Source organism: Mustelus asterias, chromosome 29 (assembly GCF_964213995.1).
Source record: "Mustelus asterias chromosome 29, sMusAst1.hap1.1, whole genome shotgun sequence".
NCBI lineage: Eukaryota > Metazoa > Chordata > Chondrichthyes > Carcharhiniformes > Triakidae > Mustelus > Mustelus asterias.
This window is the reverse complement of record NC_135829.1, coordinates 24,681,759-24,704,541: the sequence shown is the minus strand read 5'-3', so window position 1 is coordinate 24,704,541 and position 22,783 is coordinate 24,681,759. Positions and strand designations below refer to the sequence as shown.

The 22,783-nt window shown below is 47.8% G+C and overlaps 1 protein-coding gene across 1 annotated transcript in view; it reads right to left on the bottom strand.

The window, feature by feature from the left end:
• Positions 1-6,953: 6,953 nt before the first annotated feature.
• LOC144480589 (serine beta-lactamase-like protein LACTB, mitochondrial) overlaps positions 6,954-22,783 on the bottom strand; it is a 102,819-nt gene continuing 86,989 nt past the window's right edge. Inside the window, 2 exon segments of the mRNA XM_078200217.1 lie at positions 6,954-7,736; positions 7,738-8,296. Coding sequence (XP_078056343.1) covers positions 7,605-7,736; positions 7,738-8,296 — 691 coding nt within the window. The 3' untranslated portion in view covers positions 6,954-7,604.

Genomic DNA, 22,783 nt, shown 5'->3' with positions numbered 1-22,783 from the left:
TGGTGTTCCGCAGGGCTCTGTACTGGGACCTCTGCTATTTGTGATATATATAAATGATTTGGAAGAAGGTGTAACTGGTGTAATCAGCAAGTTTGCGGATGACACGAAGATGGCTGGAATTGCGGATAGCGAAGAGCATTGTCGGGCAATACAGCAGGATATAGATAGGCTGGAAAATTGGGGGAAGAGGTGGCAGATGGAGTTTAATCTGGATAAATGCGAAGTGATGCATTTTGGAAGAAATAATGTAGGGAGGAGTTATACAATAAATGGCAGAGTCATCAGGAGTATAGAAACACAGAGGGACCTAGGTGTGCAAGTCCACAAATCCTTGAAGGTGGCAACACAGGTGGAGAAGGTGGTGAAGAAGGCATATGGTATGCTTGCCTTTATAGGACGGGGTATAGAGTATAAAAGCTGGAGTCTGATGATGCAGCTGTATAGAATGCTGGTTAGGCCACATTTGGAGTACTGCGTCCAGTTCTGGTCGCCGCACTACCAGAAGGATGTGGAGGCATTGGAGAGAATGCAGAGAAGGTTTACCAGGATGTTGCCTGGTATGGAGGGTCTTAGCTATGAGGAGAGATTGGGTAGACTGGGGTTGTTCTCCTTGGAAAGACAGAGAATGAGGGGAGATCTAATAGAGGTATACAAGATTATGAAGGGTATAGATAGGGTGAACAGTGGGAAGCTTTTTCCCAGGTCGGAGGTGACGATCACGAGGGGTCACGGGCTCAAGCTGAGAGGGGCGAAGTATAACTCAGACACCAGAGGGACGTTTTTTACACAGAGGGTGGTGGGGGCCTGGAATGCGCTGCCAAGTAGGGTGGTGGAGGCAGGCACGCTGACATCGTTTAAGACTTACCTGGATAGTCACATGAGCAGCCTGGGAATGGAGGGATACAAACGATTGGTCTAGTTGGACCAAGGAGCGGCACAGGCTTGGAGGGCCAAAGGGCCTGTTTCCTGTGCTGTACTGTTCTTTGTTCTTTGATTCATCAGCTGAGAGGGGATGGCACGTGGTAATCAGTGGGAGGTATCCTTGCCCATGTTTGACCACACGTCATGAGACTTGACGGGATCCAGAGTCAATTTTGAGGATTCCTAGGACAAATCCTTGCCAACTATGGCACCACCTCTAGATTTGCCAGTTGGGCAGGACACACCCAGGAATGGTGGTGACAGAGGAGACTAGGAGGTAGGTTGTTTGGTATAATTCGATAAGTATGGCCAATCGGCTGTTGCTTAATTAGTCTGTGGGACCCCTCTATCCATTTTTCAACAAGCTCCCAGACTCAAGTAAGGAGGACTTTACAGGGTTGACTGGTGTGGTAATTTAATCGGGGCCTAGTTTTAAGGCTGATTAAATTGGATATCCTAAATTAAAGAATTGGACATATTAAAATGAAACACAGTCAAACCTTGGGCAGGCCAGACTTGACGAAAGTCAAATATACAAAGACACAGAAACATGTCTGGGCCTGGCGCATCAATCACCGTCAAGGATCATTACACTCTACTGACACCCAGCAGGAGATCATTGCACCCCATTGAAATGCACCGGCCTATTATTAGAAGCCCAGATCGGGCCAGACTTTCTGTGACCGAGAGTTCCTGCAATTACCTTATCTGGCAACAGTTACATGTCAGCAACAGCACGGAGATGGACACCGGGGGTGGACCCTGGTCTCCTGTCAGGCAGACATCAAGAAGCCCACTGGGTATTGGAACCCCCTCCTGGGACCTCATTGGTCGAAAGTCAGGGAAGTTTCTGGAAAGGCAGGCAGACAGGGGGATAAAGGTACACATTTGAGACACACCAGCAGCGAAGACTCGACGAGGGAGGCGGCCGTGACCATTCGGAAGACTGACCAGAGAAGGAAGGAAGGAAGGAAGAAGCTGCCATCGAGACTCACCTTCGTGACAACGGACCAGAGGGACTCAGAGAATCAGGGCTGCAGTTTAACCAAACCATCTTTACGGGTAGTATACTTGAATCTGGGGTATCCTCTTGTTTTATGTGGGTAATTTAAGGGTTAATAGTATTATTATTAATAAACTTATTGAACCTTTACCTGTGTTTGTCCTTTGTCCATCTTGCATCAGGGTAAAACTTCTGAGTAAGTAAACTGGTGGAAAGTATCTGAGAATTACAGGGTATGCTGTTGTCGTTTTTGGTACCTGGGATTGGTGTAAGGTGGCTCCCAGTGAACTGAGTGCCTTGCCAGGCCATTTCAGAGCCAACCACATTGCTGTGGCTCTGGAGTCACATGTAGGCCAGACCGGGTAAGGACGGCAGATTTCCTTCCCTAAAGGACATTAGTGAACCAGATGGGTTTTTACAACAATCATTTCATGGTCACCATGACTGATTTTTTCCCCCCAGATTTTTAAACTGAATTTAAATTCTCCAACCCTTCTTGGTGGAATGTGAACCCCTTTCTCCAGAATATTAGTTCTGCCTCTGGATAAAGACTATGCAATGGCTTCTTTTAATGGGGTCCCATGAGTCAATCAATTCTACCCCATTACAATCTGCTGCCAGCAACAAGAACAGCAGACCAAGAATCAAGTTCAAAACCTCAATGCCCTGAATGTCCTGAGATTGAGGTCGCAGCTGTCAATACAAACTGCAAAAATCCAACCCAAATGGTGGGTTTAACCTCCTGATGTAATTTTGTGTTTATAAAAGTGTTTAAAATGTCCATGTTTAATGAGGAAAAACATTTTAAACAGAAAATATCAAATCCTTGCTTAGAATTGGAGAACTTGGAGCTAAATTGCCCATTCGATTAAGCAGACACAGCATGGATTCATGAGGGGAAAGTCGTGCTTGACGAACTTGTTGGACTTTTATGAAGATGTCACTAGTGCGGTTGACGGAGGGGAACCGGTGGATGCGGTGTTTTTGGATTTCCAAAAGGCGTTTGATAAGGTGCCTCACAAAAGGTTGCTGAAGAAGATTGAGTCACACGGAGTTGGGGGTAGGGTGTTAGCGTGGATTGGGGATTGGCTATCCGACAGGAAGCAGAGAGTCAGAATAAATGGGTGCTTTACTAGTTGGCAGATGGTGACTAGTGGCGTGCCGCAGGGATCGGTACTGGGGCCTCAACTATTTACCATTTATATAGACGATCTGGAGGAGGGGACTGAGTGTAGGGTAACAACGTTTGCAGATGACACAAAGATAACTGGAAAAGTGAACCGTGTGGAGGGCGTAGAAGGTCTGCAGAGAGACTTGGACAGCCTGAGTGAGTGGGCGAGGATCTGGCAGATGGAGTATAATGTTGACAAATGCGAGGTTATTCACTTTGGAGGAAATAATAGCAAATTGGATTATTAACTAAATGGAAAAAAATTACAACATGCCACTGTGCAAAGGGACCTGGGGGTCCTTGTGCATGAGACGCAAAAACCCAGTCTGCAGGTGCAACAGGTGATCAAGAAGGCAAATGGGATGTTGGCCTATATCGCAAGGGGGATAGAATATAAAAGCAGAGATGTCTTGCTGCATCTGTACAGGGCATTGGTGAGGCCGCAGCTGGAATACTGTGTGCAGTATTGGTCCCCTTATTTGCGGAAGGATATATTGGCCTTGGAGGGAGTGCAGAGAAGGTTCACCAGGTTGATACCAGAGATGAGGGGTGTTGATTATGAGGACTGAGCAGATTGGGTTGTACCCGTTGGAATTTAGAAGGCTGAGGGGGGATCTTATAGAGACCTATAAGATAATGAAGGGGCTGGATAGGGTAGAGGTGGAGAGATTCTTTCCACTTAGAAAGGAAGCTAGAACTAGAGGGCACAGCCTCAAAATAAAGGGGGGTCAGTTTAGGACAGAGTTGAGGAGGAACTTCTTCTCTCAGAGGGTGGTGAATCTCTGGAATTCTTTGCCCACTGAAATGGTGGAGGCTACCTCGTTGAATATGTTTAAATCACAGATAGATGGGTTCCTGATCGGTAAGGGAATTAAGGGTTATGGGGATCAGGCGGGTAAGTGGAACTGATCCACTTCAGATCAGCCATGATCTTATTGAATGGTGGGGCAGGCTCGAGGGGCTAGATGGCCTACTCCTGCTCCTATTTCTTATGTTCTTATTAATGTTAGGGGACTAGCTAGAGTAAATGCATAGGGTTATGGGGATAGGGCCTGGGAGGGATTGTGGTCAGTGCAGACATGGGCCGAATGGCCTCCTTCTGCACTGTAGGGATTCTATGAAGTAAAAAATCATCATAAAATGCTTACTCCTGATTGCTTCAAAATTTATCTAAATGCATGACGCAGTAACCGAGGGGATAACTCGTTAACTGAGGGGACAGCTTGTTAACTGATGGCACAAAAAACAATGAGGGCGGTATGGTAACCGAAGGCACAGCGCGGTATCAATGGCACAGCACGGTAACTGATGGCACAGCGCGGTAACTGATGGCGCAGCACGGTAACCAACGGCACAGCGCAGTATCAACAGCACAGCGCGGTATCAACGGCAGAGCGCGGTATCAACGGCAGAGCGCGGTATCAACGGCACAGCGCGGTATCAACGGCACAGCGCGGTATCAACGGCACAGCGCGGTATCAACGGCACAGCACGGTATCAACGGCACAGCGCGGTATCAACGGCACAGCGCGGTATCAATGGCACAGCGCGGTATCAATGGCACAGCGCGGTATCAACGGCACAGCGCGGTATCAACGGCACAGCGCGGTATCAATGGCACGGTGCGGTAACCGATGGCACAGTGCGGTAACCAATGGCACAGCGCAGTATCAATGGCACAGTGCGGTAACCGATGGCACAGCACGGTAACCGATGGCACAGCACGGTAACCGATGGCACAGTGCGGTAACCAACGGCACAGCGCGGTATCAATGGCACAGCGCGGTATCAACGGCACAGCGCGGTATCAATGGCACAGCGCGGTATCAACGGCACAGCGCGGTATCAATGGCACAGCGCGGTATCAACGGCACAGCGCGGTATCAACGGCACAGCGCGGTATCAACGGCACAGCGCGGTATCAATGGCACAGCGCGGTATCAATGGCACAGCGCGGTAACCGATGGCACAGTGCGGTAACCGATGGCACAGTGCGGTAACCAATGGCACAGTGCGGTAACCAATGGCACAGCGCAGTATCAATGGCACAGTGCGGTAACCGATGGCACAGCACGGTAACCGATGGCACAGTGCGGTAACCAACGGCACAGCGCAGTATCAATGGCACAGTGCGGTAACCGATGGCACAGCACGGTAACCGATGGCACAGTGCGGTAACCAACGGCACAGTGCGGTAACCAACGGCACAGCGCAGTATCAATTGCACAGCGCGGTAACCGATGGCACAGCACGGTAACCGATGGCACAGCACGGTAACCGATGGCACAGCGCGGTAACCGATGGCACAGCACGGTAACCGATGGCACAGCACGGTAACCGATGGCACAGCGCGGTAACCGATGGCACAGCGCGGTAACCAATGGCACAGCGCGGTATCAACAGCGCAGCACGGTAACCGATGGCACAGCGCAGTATCAATGGCACAGAGCAGTAACCGATGGCACAGCGCAGTATCAATGGCACAGAGCAGTAACCGATGGCACAGCGCAGTATCAATGGCACAGAGCAGTAACCGATGTCACAGCGCAATAACTGATGGCACGGCACAGTAACCGATGGCACGGTGGTTACCGATGGGACGGCGCAGTAACCGAGGGCACAGTGTGGTAAGAGAGGGGACAGCGCAGTAACCAAGGGGATGGTGCAAGGGGACAGTGTAGTAACCAAGGGGATGGTGCAGTAACCAAGGGGACGGCGTAGTAACCAAGGGGGTGGCGCAGTAACCAAGGGGATGGCGCAGTAACCAAGGGGATGGTGCAGTAACCAAGGGGATGGTGCAGTAACCAAGGGCACGGCGTAGTAACCAAGGGGATGGTGCAGTAACCAAGGGGGTGGCGCAGTAACCAAGGGGGTGGCGCAGTAACCAAGTGGATGGTGCAGTAACCAAGGGGATGGTGCAGTAACCAAGGGGACGGCGTAGTAACCAAGGGGATGGCGCAGTAACCAAGGGGATGGCACAGTAACCAAGGGGGTGGCGCAGTAACCAAGGGGGTGGCGCAGTAACCAAGGGGGTGGCGCAGTAACCAAGGGGGTGGCGCAGTAGCCAAGGGGACGGTGCAGTAACCGAGGGGACGGCGCAGTTACCAATCGCACGGCACAGTAACCGAGGGGACAGTTCAGTAACCGAGGGGACAGTGTGGTAACCGAGGGCACAGTGTGGTAACCGAGGGCATAGTGTGGTAAGAGAGGAGACGGCGCAGTAACCAAGGGCATGGCGCAGTAACCAAGGGGATGGCGCAGTAAGCAAGGGGATGGCGCAGTAACTAAGGGGATGGTGCGGTAACCGAGGGGACAGTGTGGTAACCGAGGGCACAGTGTGGTAAGAGAGGGGACGGCGCAGTAACCAAGGGGATGGCGCAATAATCAAGGGGACGGCGCAGTAACCAAGGGGATGGCGCAATAATCAAGGGGATGGCACAGTAACCAAGGGGATGGTGCAATAACAGAGGGCACAGTGAGGTAACCAAAGGAATGCGGTGGTAACAGAGGGGACAGCACAGTAACCAAAGAGACGGCGTGGTAACCGAGAGGACAGCTCAGTAACCGAGGGGACTGCATGGTAACTGAGGGCAGGGCGTGGTAATCGAAGGTACGGGCACTAACTGAGTTAGGTTAAGACACTAGGTGACAAACAAGTATCTAGTGTGTGAGTATCACGGACAAGATCGGCCCTAGTGAACTGAGTGCCTTGCCAGGCCATTTCAGGGGGCAGCTAAGAGTCACATGCAGTCCAAACTAAATAAAGGCCAGCAGATCTCCTTCCCAAAGTGGATGAGTGAACCTGGTGTGTTTTTATAACAATCAATGTAAACTCCATAGACCAGTTTTTAATTCCAGGTTTATTAACGAATTGAATTTAGCTGTCATTGTGACCTTAGCCTGGGCCTCTGAATTACTAGTCCAGTGTCACTATCATGACATTACAGTGATCATATTGTACAAGACACTTTCCATTTAACAACAGTCTATGGCAAAAAGTTCAGAGCTTGAATGAGTTGTGAAAGTAAATGTTAGTTTACACAGAAAAAAGTGAACAGATTTCCCGCTGGGAATGGGAGGCAGCAGAACAGAATCAGGAGAGAAGCCGCTATCCTGGAGCTGAGTGATTTTCCAGTGCCTGGGTTTAATGTCACTTTGTTTGAAAAAATACACCACACTTTTTACAAAAATGTTGAAAAGTGCTAAAAAGACATTTTTACATATTATTTCGGAAAAGAAAAAACAATGCTGTGTAAAATTCCTCAACCTGCTAGGGTAGAAATACAGTTACAAAAACAATTCTCACTGTTTGGTTACAGAGATGATTCTGGGACAAAAGGAGTTGGAGGCACGCCCCAGAATCTCCAGGCATTAAGGATTAATCTCCCATACACCCTTGCCAGCTATTTGCAGAGGAAAAAGATCTTAAAAATCATTTGCGGATTTATTAGCTATAAAACATTGATGATGTGGGGTTAAAAGGTTGGTCGCAGGTGAGCGATTGTGAAGTTAAGCTTCCAGGAATGAGTCCAGTAACTGGATAGAGCAGAGCAGCTCAGAGCAGTCCAATCCCACCTGGAGGTAGACCTTTTCCCAGTGATTCGGAGCCTTATCTTGGTCAGCCGGCTGGGTTTGGGCAGTCAGGGTCAGAGGTAGAAAAGGAAGGTTTAGCTGACCTCATCTTGTCAAACTCTAAGGCGATTTTCAGTGCAGTGGAATTGAGGCCAACAGACTGCAAATTGCAGAGGATAGCCACAACCACACCCCGGGGAGGGATCCCAGCCTCTGCGATTCCAGCGGGAGGGTCCTGGGCGTCTACGGGAAGGATCAGCAGGACACTGCTGGCCCCCACTGCCCCGCCCGTGTGGGTGAGGTAGTGTCGCCGACGCCGGCATTGTCCACACTCCTGGCCTTGCTCCACAACGCCCCAGCCCATGGCGTACCTGCCCTCTCTATCCCAGCTCAATTCAGTTCTGTCCACTGGGTTCCAAATCATTCCCATGGTGGCTAGTCTGAGGTAGCCTGGCAGCAGAGTCCGGTGCCCATTCTTCAGCCACTCAGCCTGGTAGCTGTACAACATGGCGTTGCCAAATCGTAAGAGATCACACACCGTGGACAGGAATCCACCTCCAGCCCATTTGTAGGAGAGGTCCACGTACGGACAGTTCACCAGACGCCCCTTCTTACTATAAACGTAGTACCTATCACAAAACAGAAATGGATGAAGGTTCAATCATATCACAATTCAATTCAATCATAGAACATAGAACAGTACAGCACAGAACAGGCCCTTCGGCCCACGATGTTGTGCCGACCTTCATCTGAAACCAAGATCAAGCTATCCCACTCCCTACCATCCTGGTGTGCTCCATGTGCCTATCCAATAACTGCTTAAATGTTCCTAAAGTGTCTGACTCCACTATCACTGCAGGCAGTCCATTCCACACCCCAACCACTCTCTGCGTGAAGAACCTACCTCTGATATCCTTCCTATATCTCCCACCATGAACCCTATAGTTATGCCCCCTTGTAATAGCTCCATCCACCCGAGGAAATAGTCTTTGAACGTTCACTCGATCTATCCCCTTCATCATTTTATAAACCTCTATTAAGTCTCCCCTCAATCTCCTCCGCTCCAGAGAGAACAGCCCAGCTCCCTCAACCTTTCCTCATAAGACCGACACTCCAAACCAGGCAGCATCCTGGTAAATCTCCTCTGCACTCTTTCCAGCGCTTCCACATCCTTCTTATAGTGAGGTGACCAGAACTGCACGCAATATTCCAAATGCGGTCTCACCAAGGTCCTGTACAGTTGCAGCATAACCCCACGGCTCTTAAACTCCAACCCCCTGTTAATAAAAGCTAACACACTATATGCCTTCTTCACAGCTCTATCCACTTGAGTGGCAACCTTTAGAGATCTGTGGATATGGACCCCAAGATCTCTCTATTCCTCCACAGTCTTCAGAACCCTACCTTTGACCCTGTAATCCACATTTAAATTTGTCCTACCAAAATGAATCACCTCACATTTATCAGGGTTAAACTCCATTTGCCATTTTTCAGCCCAGCTTTGCATCCTATCTATGTCTCTTTGCAGCCTACAACAGCCCTCCACCTCATCCACTACTCCACCAATCTTGGTGTCATCAGCAAATTTACTGATCCACCCTTCAGCCCCCTCCTCTAAGTCATTAATAAAAATCACAAAGAGCAGAGGACCAAGCACCGATCCCTGCGGCACTCCGCTAGCAACCTGCCTCCAGTCCGAAAATTTTCCATCCACCACCACCCTCTGTCTTCGATCAGATAGCCAGTTACCTATCCAATCGGCCAACTTTCCCTCTATCCCACACCTCCTTACTTTCATCATAAGCCGACCATGGGGGACCTTATCAAACACCTTACTAAAATCCATGTATATGACATCAACCGCCCTACCTTCATCAACACACCTAGTTGCCTCCTCAAAAAATTCTATCAAATTTGTGAGGCACGATTTGCCCTTCACAAATCCGTGCTGACTATCCCGGATTAATCCGCATCTTTCTAAATGGTCGTAAATCCCATCCCTAAGGACCTTTTCCATCAATTTACCAACCACCGAAGTCAGACTAACCGGTCTATAATTACCAGGGTCATTTCTATTCCCTTTCTTAAACAGAGGAACAATATTCGCCACTCTCCAGTCCTCTGGCACCATCCCCGTGGACAGTGAGGACCCAAAGATCAAAGCCAAAGGCTCTGCAATCTCATCCCTCGCCTCCCAAAGAATCCTAGGATACATTTCATCAGGCCCAGGGGACTTATCGACCTTCAGTTTATTCAAAACTGCCAATACATCCTCCCTCCGAACATCTATTTCCTCCAGCCTATTAGCCTATAACATCTTCTCTTCCTGAAAAACATGGCCCCTCTCCTTGGTGAACACTGAAGAAAAGTATTCATTCATCACCTCGCCTATCTCTACTGATTCCATACCCAAGTTCCCACCACTGTCCTTGACCGGCCCTAACCTCACCCTGGCTATTCTTTTATTCCTCACATAAGAGTAAAAAGCCTTGGGGTTTTCCTTGATCCGACCCGCCAAGGACTTCTCATGTCCCCTCCTAGCTCTCCTCAGCCCCTTTTTCAGCTCATTCCTTGCTAACGTGTAACCCTCAATCGAGCCATCTGAACCTTGTTTCCTCATCCCTACATAAGCTTCCCTCTTCCTTTTCACAAGACATTCACAATATAGGGCGGCATGGTAGCACAGTGGTTAGCACTGCTGCTTCACAGCTCCAGGGACCTGGGTTCAATTCCCGGCTTGGGTCACTGTCTGTGTGGAGTTTGCACATTCTCCTCGTGTCTGCGTGGGTTTCCTCCGGGTGCTCCGGTTTCCTCCCACAGTCCAAAGATGTGCAGGTTATTTTGATTGGCCATGCTAAAATTGCCCTTAGTGTCCTGAGATGTGTAGGTTAGAGGGATTGGTGGGTAAAATATGTAGGGATATGGGGGTAAGGCCTGGGTGGGATTGTGGTCGGTGCAGACTCGATGGGCCGAATGGCCTCTTTCTGTGCTGTAGGGTTTCTATGATTTCAATTGTGGGCCACTTATCCTCACCCTGCTCAGGAACAACTGCCATTTCGACAAACACCTCAGCACATGGCAACATTAGAAATGGCTGACTTTGTGTCTCAGTTGATTTGAATCTCACCTTTGAGTCAGAAGGTTGTGGGTTCAAGTCCCACCCAGAGACTTCAGCACAAAAACCCAACTGACACACCCAGTACAGTCCTGAGGGAGTGCTGCACTGTCAGAGAGTCAGTTCTGAGGGAGTGCCGCACTGTCAGAGGGTCAGTACTGAGGGAGTGCTGCACTGTCAGAGGGTCAGTACTGGGGGAGTGCTGCACTGTCAGGGGGTCAGTCCTGAGGGAGTGCCGCACTGTCAGAGGGTCAGTACTGAGGGAGTGCCGCACTGTCAGAGGGTCAGTGCTGAGGGAGTGCCGCACTGTCAGAGGGTCAGTACTGAGGGAGTGCCACAATGTCAGGGGGTCAGTCCTGAGGGAGTGCCGCACTGTCAGAGGGTCTGTACTGAGGGAGTGCTGCACTGTCAGAGGGTCAGTACTGGGGGAGTGCTGCACTGTCAGGGGGTCAGTCCTGAGGGAGTGCCGCACTGTCAGAGGGTCAGTACTGAGGGAGTGCTGCACTGTCAGGGGGTCAGTCCTGAGGGAGTGCCGCACTGTCAGAGGGTCAGTACTGAGGGAGTGCCGCACTGTCAGAGGGTCAGTGCTGAGGGAGTGCCGCACTGTCAGAGGGTCAGTGCTGAGGGAGTGCTGCACTGTCAGAGGGTCAGTACTGAGGGAGTGCTGCACTGTCAGAGGGTCAGTACTGAGGCAGTGCCGCATTGTCAGAGGGTCAGTACTGAGGGAGTGCTACACTGAGGGTCAGTACTGAGAGAGTGCTACACTGAGGGTCAGTACTGAGGGAGTGCTGCACTGTCAGAGGGTCAGTACTGAGGGAGTGTCGCACTGTCAGAGGGTCAGTAATGAGGGAGTGTCGCACTGTCAGAGGGTCAGTACTGAGGGAGTGCTACACTGAGGATCAGTACTGAGGGAGTGCTGCACTGTCAGAGGGTCAGTACTGAGGGAGTGCTACACTGTCAGAGGGTCTGTACTGAGGGAGTGCTGCGCTGTCAGAGGGTCAGTACTGGGGGAGTGCTGCACTGTCAGGGGGTCAGTCCTGAGGGAGTGCCGCACTGTCAGACGGTCAGTACTGAGGGAGTGCTACACTGTCAGAGGGTCAGTACTGAGGGAGTGCTGCACTGAGGGTCAGTACTGAGGGAGTGCTGTACTACCCTCATCCAACAGCCCCATTGCAATTCATGCATAGCAGAGAAATAGACTAACTAGTCTAGCCCAATGTTATAGAACATAGAACAGTACAGCACAGAACAGGCCCTTCGGCCCACGATGTTGTGCCGAGCTTTATCTGAAACCAAGATCAAGCTATCCCACTCCCTATCATCCTGGTGTGCTCCATGTGCCTATCCAATAACCGCTTAAATGTATCTAAAGTGTCTGACTCCACTATCACTGCAGGCAGTCCATTCCACACCCCAACCACTCTCTGCGTAAAGAACCTACCTCTGATATCCGTCCTGTATCTCCCACCACGAACCCTATAGTTATGCCCCCTTGTAATAGCTCCATCCACCCGAGGAAATAGTCTTTGAACGTTCACTCTATCTATCCCCTTCATCATTTTATACACCTCTATTAAGTCTCCCCTCAGCCTCCTCCGCTCCAGAGAGAACAGCCCTAGCTCCCTCAACCTTTCCTCATATGACCTACCCTCCAAACCAGGCAGCATCCTGGTAAATCTCCTCTGCACTCCTTCCAGCGCTTCCACATCCTTCCTATAGTGAGGTGACCAGAACTGCACACAATATTCCAAATGTGGTTTCACCAAGGTCCTGTACAGTTGCAGCATAACCCCACGGCTCTTAAACTCCAACCCCCTGTTAATAAAAGCTAACACACTATAGGCCTTCTTCACAGCTCTATCCACTTGACTGGCAACCTTTAGAGATCTGTGGATATGGACCCCAAGATCTCTGTTCCTCCACAGTCTTCAGAACCCTACCTTTGACCCTGTAATCCACATTTAAATTTGTCCTACCAAAATGAATCACCTCACATTTATCAGGGTTAAACTCCATTTGCCATTTTTCAGCCCAGCTTTGCATCCTATCTATGTCTCTTTGCAGCCTACAACAGCCCTCCACCTCATCCACTACTCCACCAATCTTGGTGTCATCAGCAAATTTACTGATCCACCCTTCAGCCCCCTCCTCTAAGTCATTAATAAAAATCACAAAGAGCAGAGGACCAAGCACCGATCCCTGCGGCACACCGCTAGCAACCTGCCTCCAATCCGAAAATTTTCCATCGACCACCACCCTCTGTTAAGCCTCCTCCCATCGCTCTTCATCTTGCTCCATCGGTATTCGATTCCTTTCTCCTTCATGAAATTATCTCGCCTCCCCTTCAATGAATCTTCCTCTGCTTCAATTATTTATCCAAATTACCCTCAACAGGTTCATGTCCATCTCAACCATTCCCTGCAGCAAAACATTCAGGCTCCAGTAACTCTCTGTCTGAAGAACTCTCTCCTAATATCTCACTCCTCAATCCCTTGGTAATCATTTTAAACTGATGACCTCTCATCACTGTCTTCCCAACCAGATTCCCACTAAGATTCTAAATAAGCTTAGGAATCCTAACTGAGCCTCCTTCAGCCCCAGTGGACATATTTGCTGCATTTTGAAACTCTCCGAAACTGAAGTTCACATTCTTGGCATCATCTTGACAAATCCAAAAAGTTGTTATGCTGCGAGAGTCAGCCTTGAGTGTGTATAAATAAAATGGTAAAGATCAAATAGAAAATGTCAATGCCAAGAAGGAGCTCCCACTTTGACCTTGTATTTGGGCCCTAGCTTTACAGAACTGAGCCACAGGCTATGTATGTTCTGGACCCAACTGTGTGAAGTTCCAATTCTCCGCAATATGAATAATGTTTGTGGTTTGATTCTGCAACACTAGGGGGAGCAGACATGTCCAGAGGCAGTGTCCTGCAATAAAGCTGAGGTCAGTGCAGTCCTTAATTGTAAGTTCTTGTATCACCCCCCCCCTTGTCTGCTCCCTCTGTAAAACATGCTTCTGATTAATCAGTAATGTTGAAGAGATCAGGAAATTTGAGCAAATGAGATCCCCAAATTGCACTCAACTCAGGCTGTGCAGAATTGATTGTAATACTTGGTTCAAGAACACTTCACAAAAAATGACTAAAATATTTTTCAGAATAAAGTATTTAAGAAAATAATATATCATCCAATGTGGGGTGGCCCTGTGATTAATTACCTACCAGAGTTATAGAGTGCAGGAAAGCCCTTCGGCCCATCGAGTCTGCACCGGCAATAACTACACCACTAAAGTTGCGCTAATCCCATTTTCCAGCACTTGTTCCCATATCCTTGAATGTTATGATATTTAAGTGTTCATCCAAATACTTTTTAACTGTAAGATTTCCGGCCTCCACTACCATCCCAGGCAGTGCATTCCAGATTCCCACCATCCTCTGAGTGAATTTATTTTTCTCAAATTCCCTCTGAATCACCTGCCCCTCACCCTAAAACTCTGCCCCCTCGTGATTGGCCCCTCAGCCAAGGGGAACAGCTGCTTAACACACAGAAACATAGAAAATATAAGCAGGAGTGTTTGGCCCTTCGAGCCTGCTCCACCATTCATTGTGACCATGGCTGCTCATCCAACTCAATAGCCTGATCCCGTCTTCTCCCCTCATATCCTTTGATCCCCTTCACCTCAAGTGCTATATCTAACTGCTTCTTGAAAACTTAGCAAGTTAAGAGTTCACGCGTTTTGGAGGCACTTGCTGCACAAAGCCTTTCCAATCTTCTCACAATTCAATTAACAACTTGTATCCAGTAAATCAAAATGAAAATATTGTTTAATGGCAATGTTGTTACCTTTTGCAGTGTTAATTTGAACCGGGAGCAGCAGACACCCTGGTCTCTGGTTAGCATCACGAATCACAGTGAATCCCAAGAAACGTAAATGGCAGAACCCTTATACATAAATGGCAGAACCTTTAAATGTATTGAGGGATCTGGGTGTACAGGTACACAGGTCACTGAAAGTGGCAATGCAGATGGAGAAGGTAGTCAAGAAGGCTTATGGCATGCTTGCCTTCATCGGCCGGGGCATTGAGTTTAAAAATTGGCAAGTCATGTTGCAGCTTTATAGAATCTTAGTTAGGCCGTACTTGGAATAGAGTGTTCAATACTGGTCGCCACACTACCAGAAGGATGTGGAGGCTTTGGAGAGGGTACAGAAAAGATTTACCAGGATGTTGCCTGGTATGGAAGGCATTAGCTATGAGGAGAGGTTGGAGAAACTTGGTTTGTTCTCACTGGAACGACGGAGGTTGAGGTCTGATAGAAGTCTACAAGATTATGAGGGGCATGGACAGAATGGATAGTCAGAAGCTTTTTCCCATGGTGGAAGAGTCAATTGCTAGGGGACATAGGTTTAAGTTGCGAGGGGCAAGATTTAAAGGTGATATATGAGGCAAGTTTTTTTTAAACACAGAGGGTGGCGAGTGCCTGGAACTCGCTGCCGGGGGAGGGAGTGGAAGTAGATACGATAATGACGTTTAAGGGGCGTCTTGATAAATGCATGAATAGGATGGGAATAGAGGGATATGGTCCCCGGAAGTGTAGGGGTTTTTAGTTCATACGGGCAGCATGGTCAGTGCGGCTTGGAGGGCCGAAGGGCCTGTTCCTGTGCTGTAATTTTCTTTGTTCTTTGTACACGTGAGAGGCAGCAACAATCTCAGCACAAGTAAATTACAGTCCGAGAGATCCCAGAACCAATGTGTACTCCCTAGATTCTCCCTGAGAACTGACCAGAACATTTCTGCTAAATAGCTAGAATAATGTTGGGGCTGGAAGCATTACACAATCCGAAGACAGCTGAGGATACATAAACCATGAGGACCTAAACCAGTCTTGGAATCAGTAACAGTGACATTTTTCTTCGCCCTCACTTCACTGCTCCGAGCCACTGTGCTATTTTCACACCATGAGCAGGGCAAGGAGCCAGGTTCCAAATCATCTCCACCCCAGTCAGAATGGGGCTCAAACCCCATTTTGTTGTCAGTAAGCTGGTCCTCAACAGCTATCGACAAACCCTCGCTCGCTGAGTTGCTAAGGCAACATACATGGTTACATGCCTGTTGCAGTCTGGATAGTGATAGCAGAGGCTCAGAATTCTTTCCATCACATGATCATTAATCTTGGTTACTCGTATGTTGGAAAGAATTACAAGTTGATACTCGATCTGTTTGGATACATTACGAACAAGCCTTCCTTGGCCATCGATTCCTGCTTCTGGCTCAGAGGCAGTGATGGTGCCCACTATACCACAAGACCTCCACACATCCCATAACAGTCCTAAAACAAATTTACTTTAAGGTCAGTTTATGCGTGTGTGAAGTTTCTCTCAGCATTCAAACGGCTGAGACAGTGGCATTGTTGTCATGTGACAGGAAAATGGAGATGAGGGAAAGAAAGGCATTTGACAAGTCTAGGATGTCCCAACAACAGCAACACCTTGTATTTATCTAGCAACCTTAATGTAGTGGAATAACCCAAGATACTTCACAGGTGCAAACAAATATGACACTGAACCATCTCAGGGTCCGACGTTAAAAGCTTGGTCATAGAGATAATGAGGATATTAAAGGAGAAAATTGAAGATGAGAGGCCCAGTGGTTTAGGGATAGAATTCCAGAACTAATGGCCTTAACATCTGAAGGCTGGTGGTCAATGGTGGGGGCAATTAAAATCAGGGATGCCCACAAGAACACACAACACAAGAAATAGAAACAGAACTGGGCCACCAGGCCCTTCAAGCCTGCCCCACCATTCAACACAATCATGGCTGATCTACACTGGCCTCAACTCCTTTTCTGTGACATTTCCACCGTCGCCCTCTATTCTTTAATCTAGCAAATATTTATCCCCCTCCACTTTAAATACTCCTAATGACTCACCCTCCACCACCTTTTGGGACAGAGAATTCAGGAGATTCACCACACAGCGAGAAGAAATTTCTATGCACCTCAGTTTTAAATGACTGGCCCTTTATCTTCATAGAAATCATAGAAACCCTACAGTACAGAAAGAGGCCATTCGGCCCATCGAGTCTGCACCGACCACAATCCCACCCAGGCCCTTCCCCCATAATTATGATGCGGTTAGGCAAGAATTAGGGGTCATAAGTTGGGAACAGAAACTGTCAGGGAAAGGAACTAATGAAAAGTGGAACTTTTTCAAGGAACAAATACTGAGTGTCCTTGATAAGTATGTCCCTGTCAGTCGGGCAGGAAATGGCTGAATGAGGGAACCATGGTTCACGAAAGAGGTGGAATGTCTTGTGAAAAGGAAGAGGGAAGCTTATGTAGGGATGAGGAAACAAGGTTCAGATGGCTCGATTGAGGGTTACAAGTTAGCAAGGAATGAGCTGAAAAAGGGGCTGAGGAGAGCTAGGAGGGGACATGAGAAGTCCTTGGCGGGTCGAATCAAGGAAAACCCCAAGGCTTTTTACTCTTATGTGAGGAATAAAAGAATGACCAGGGTGAGGTTAGGGCCGGTCAAGGACAGGAGTGGGAACTTGTGTATGGAGTCAGTAGAGATAGGCGAGGTGATGAATGAATACTTTTCTTCAGTGTTCACCAAGGAGAGGGGCCATGTTTTTGAGGAAGAGAAGGTGTTACAGGCTAATAGGCTGGAGGAAATAGATGTTCGGAGGGAGGATGTCCTGGCAGTTTTGAATAAACTGAAGGTCGATAAGTCCCCTGGGCCTGATGAAATGTATCCTAGGATTCTTTGGGAGGCAAGGGATGAGATTGCAGAGCCTTTGGCTTTGATCTTTGGGTCCTCGCTGTCCACGGGGATAGTGCCAGAGGACTGGAGAATGGCGAATGTTGTTCCTCTGTTTAAGAAAGGGAATAGAAATGACCCTGGTAATTATAGACCGGTTAGTCTTACTTCGGTGGTTGGTAAATTGATGGAAAAGGTCCTTAGAGATGGGATTTACGACCATTTAGAAAGATGCGGATTAATCCGGGATAGTCAGCACGGATTCGTGAAGGGCAAGTCGTGCCTCACAAATTTGATTGAATTTTTTGAGGAGGTAACTAAGTGTGTTGATAAAGGTAGGGCAGTTGATGTCATATACATGGATTTTAGTAAGGCGTTTGATAAGGTCCCCCATGGTCGGCTTATGATGAAAGTGAGGAGGTGTGGGATAGAGGGAAAGTTGGCCGATTGGATAGGTAACTGGCTGTCTGATCGAAGACAGAGGGTGGTGGTGGATGGAAAATTTTCGGATTGGAGGCAGGTTGCTAGCGGAGTGCCGCAGGGATCTGCTTGGTCCTCTGCTCTTTGTGATTTTTATTAATGACTTGGAGGAGGGGGCTGAAGGGTGGATCAGTAAATTTGCTGGAGTAGTGGATGAGGTGGAGGGCTGTTGTAGGCTGCAAAGAGACATAGATAGGATGCAAAGCTGGGCTGAAAAATGGCAAATGGAGTTTAACCCTGATAAATGTGAGGTGATTCATTTTGGTAGGACTAATTTAAATGTGGATTACAGGGTCAAAGGTAGGGTTCTGAAGACTGTGGAGGAACAGAGAGATCTTGGGGGTCCATATCCACAGATCTCTAAAGGTTGCCAGTCAAGTGGATAGAGCTGTGAAGAAGGCCTATAGTGTGTTAGCTTTTATTGATGTGGAGATGCCGGCATTGGACTGGGGTCCAACGACAGCGCAGAGTCGCTGAGCAGAAACTGATAGCCAAGTTCCGCACACACGAGGATGGCCTCAACCGGGATATTGGGTTCATGTCACACTATTTGTAACCCCCACAGCTTGCCTGGACCTGCAAAGTTTCACTGGCTGTCTTGTCTGGAGACAATACGCATCTTTTTAGCCTGTCTTGATGCTCTCTCCACTCACGTTCTTTGTATCTTAAAGACTTGATTAGCTGTAAGTATTCGCATTCCAACCATTATTCATGTAAATTGAGTCTGTGTCTTTATATGCCCTGTTTGTGAACAGAATTCCCACTCACCTGAAGAAGGGGCTTGGAGCTCCAAAAGCTTGTGTGGCTTTTGCTACCAAATAAACCTGTTGGACTTTAACCTGGTGTTGTTAAACTTCTTACTTAGCTTTTATTAACAGGGGGTTGGAGTTTAAGAGCCGTGGGGTTATGCTGCAACTGTACAGGACCTTGGTGAGACCATATTTGGAATATTGTGTGCAGTTCTGGTCACCTCACTATAAGAAGGATGTGGAAGCGCTGGAAAGAGTGCAGAGGAGATTTACCAGGATGCTGCCTGGTTTGGAGGGTAGGTCTTATGAGGAAAGGTTGAGGGAGCTAGGGCTGTTCTCTCTGGAGCGGAGGAGGCTGAGGGGAGACTTAATAGAGGTTTATAAAATGATGAAGGGGATAGAGAGAGTGAACGTTCAAAGACTATTTCCTCGGGTGGATGGAGCTATTACAAGGGGGCATAACTATAGGGTTCGTGGTGGGAGATATAGGAAGGATATCAGAGGTAGGTTCTTTATGCAGAGAGTGGTTGAGGTGTGGAATGGACTGCCTGCAGTGATAGTGGAGTCAGACACTTTAGGAACATTTAAGCAGTTATTGGATAGGCACATGGAGCACACCAGGATGATAGGGAGTGGGATAGCTTGATCTTGGTTTCAGATAAAGCTCGGCACAACATCATGGGCCGAAGGGCCTGTTCTGTGCTGTACTGTTCTATGTTCTATATTTATCAACACCCTGTACAATTGCAACAAAACCTCCCTATTTTTAAACTCCAACCCCTTCTTTGCAATAAAAGTCAAAATGCCGTTTGCCTTCCTAACTACTTATTGGACCTGCTTGCTAGCTTTTTATGATTCATGCACTAGAACACCTAGATTCCTCTGCACTTCACTCACCTGCAGTCTCTCTCCATTTCGATAATAATCTGCCTCTTGATTTCTCCTACCAAAGTTCATAACCTCACACTTCCCCACATTAAACTCCATTTGCCAAGTTTTTGCCCAGTCACCCCATCTATCTCTATCCCACTGCAGAATCACAATATCCTCATCACAACCTGCCCTTCCACCTATCTTTGTATCATTGGAAAATTTGGAAATCTTTCATTCTGTTCCTTCCTCTAGGTCATTAATGTAAAGAGTGAACAATTGTGGGCCAGGAACTGATCCCTGCCGGTACTCCACTAGTTACATCTTTCCACTTTGAAAATTACCCATTTATTCCAACTTTCTGTTTTCTATGTGACAGCCAGTTTTCAATCCATGCTAGTGCACTTCCTCTAATTCCACGGGCTTTTACTTTATGTACCAGCCTCTTATGCAACACCTTGTCAAATGCCTTTGAAATGAAATCTAAATACGCTACATCTACAAGTTCCCCTCTATCTACGTCCCTGTTACATCCTCAAAGAATTCAAGCAAATTTGTCAAACATGATTTACCTTCCATAAAACCATGTTGACGAGGTTTGATTCTATTCAGTATTCCTAAATGATTAGCTATTTCCTCTTTGATTATTGACTCCAGCATCTTGCCAATGATAGATGTTAAACTAACTGGCCTATAGTTTCCTGCTTTCTGTCTTTCTTCCTTTTTGAATAAGGGGATCACATTGGCTGTTTTCCAATCTTCTGGTACCCTCCCAGAACTTAGCGAGTTACAAAAATTTCAACCAATGGGTCCACCATCTCTGCAGCCACTTCTATTAAAACCCTAGTGTGTAGTTCAGAAAGGAGTAAGGAGTCTAACAACACCAGGTTAAGAAGGTTCAGAAAGGAGTGCAGGGATTTCAGAGGGATGTGAGGCTGGAGATATAGATTGTAAATAGTTGGGGCCCGAAGACTGAACCCTGTAGCACCCCACTAGTTACATTTTACCAACCAGGAAAAGGCTCATTTATCCCGACTCTCTACTTTCTGTTGGTTAGCCAACCCAAACTAATAAATTGCCCCTAATCCCATGTGAATTAGCCTTGTGTATTAACCTTTTGCGTGGCACATTATCAAAGGCCTTCTAGAGGTCCAGATATACTACAACTACAGGATCACCATTATCCACCTTGCTTGTTGCATCTTCAAAGAAGTCAAGAAAATTGGTCAAATTAGTCAAAGAAAATTAGGGGTTAAGTGGAAGGTCAGGTGTTTCTCACATGTCAGTGCGGATTCGATGGGCTGAAGGGCATCTTCTGCGCTGTATGATTCTATAATTCAAACATAATTTACCCTTCATAAAACCATGCTGACTCTGATGGCTTGTACTTTGACCTTCTAAATGTTCGGTTATTACTTCTTTTATAATGGTTTCTAACAATTACTAGTTGGCCTATAGTCTCCTATATTGTGTCCCCCTCCCTTTTTGAATAAGAGCATAAAACTAGGGTTGATGGGGTGGAGGTGATATTGGCAGCACGGTGGCACAGTGGTTAGCACTGTTGCCTCACAGTGGACCAGGGATCAATTGCGACCTTGGGTAACAGTCTGTGTGGAGTTTGCACGTTTTCCCCATGTCTGTGTGGGTTTCCTCTGGACGCTCTGGTTTCCCCCCACAGTCTAAAGATGTGCGGGTCAGATGGATTGGCCATGGCTAAAAACAATTGCCCCTTAGTGTCCCAAGATGTGTACATTAGATGGATTGGCCATGGTAAGTGTTTGGGGTTATGGGGATAGGGTGGGGGAGAGGGCCTGGGTAAGATACTCTGTGATAGATTCAGTGCACTCTCAAAGGGCTGAATGGCCTCCTTCTGCATTGTAGTTATTCTATGATTCTACTATGGGAAATCCATCTCCAATTTAGCTACCTTGTTGAAATCACTACATAATCTATTGTGTGTTAAACAGTCTTGGTGTTGGACACCCAAATGCAAGGAGCCAAATCAGGTGGTGAAGAATACTTTGCAAGTCCAAAGTCTTAGAGTCATTGGGTGGAATTTCCCTATCTCGCCTGCCATGGGATTCATAGCTGGCGGGGCAGGGACCATGTGAAGGTCTGTTGACCTCGGGTGGGATTTTACAGCTTTGGGGCGAGTGCAGCTGGAAAATCCCACCCATAGAGTCATACTGTGCAGAAAAGGCCCTTTGGCTCATCGAGTCTGCAGTAGCAATAACTACCACTAAAGGCACACCAATCCCATGTTCCTGCACTTGTCCCATATCCTTGAATGTTATGATATTTCAGGTGTTCATCCAAATATTGTTTAAAGTCTGCAAGGTTTCCTGCCTCCGCTACCTTCCCAGGCAGTGCATTTCAGATTCCCACCACCCTCTGAGTGATTTTTCTTCTCAAATCCCCTCTGAACAAGGGCGGCACGGTAGCACAGTGGTTAGCACTGCTGCTTCACAGCTCCAGGGACCTGGGTTCAATTCCCAGCTCGGGTCACTGTCTGTGTGGAGTTTGCACATTCTCCTCGTGTCTGCGTGGGTTTCCCCCGAATGCTCCGGTTTCCTCCCACAGTCCAAAGATGTGCGGGTTAGGTTGATTGGCCATGTTAAAATTGCCCCTTAGTGTCCTGGGATGCATAGGTGAGAGGGATTAGCGGGTAAAATATGTGCGGATATGGGGATAGGGCCTGGGTGGGATTGTGGTCGGTGCAGACTCGATGGGCCAAATGGCCTCTTTCTGTACTGTAGGGTTTCTATGATTCTATGAATCTCCTGCCCCTTACCCTAAAATTATGCCCCCTTGTGACTGACCCCTCAACCAAGGTGAACGGCTGTTCCCTACTCTGTCCAGACCCCTCATAATCTGACACACCTCAATCATGTCCTCCCTCAGCCTTCTCTGCTCTAAAGAAAACAACCCAAGACTATCTAACCTCTCCTTATAATTCAAATGCTCCATCCCAGGCAACATCCTGGTGAATCTCCACTGTATCCCATCTAGTGCTATCATATCCTTACGATAGTGAGGTGACCAGAACTGCACACAGTACTCCAGTTGTGGCCTAACCAACTTTCTGTACAATTCCAACATTACCTCCTTGCTCTTATACTCTATGCCATGACTGATAAAAGCAA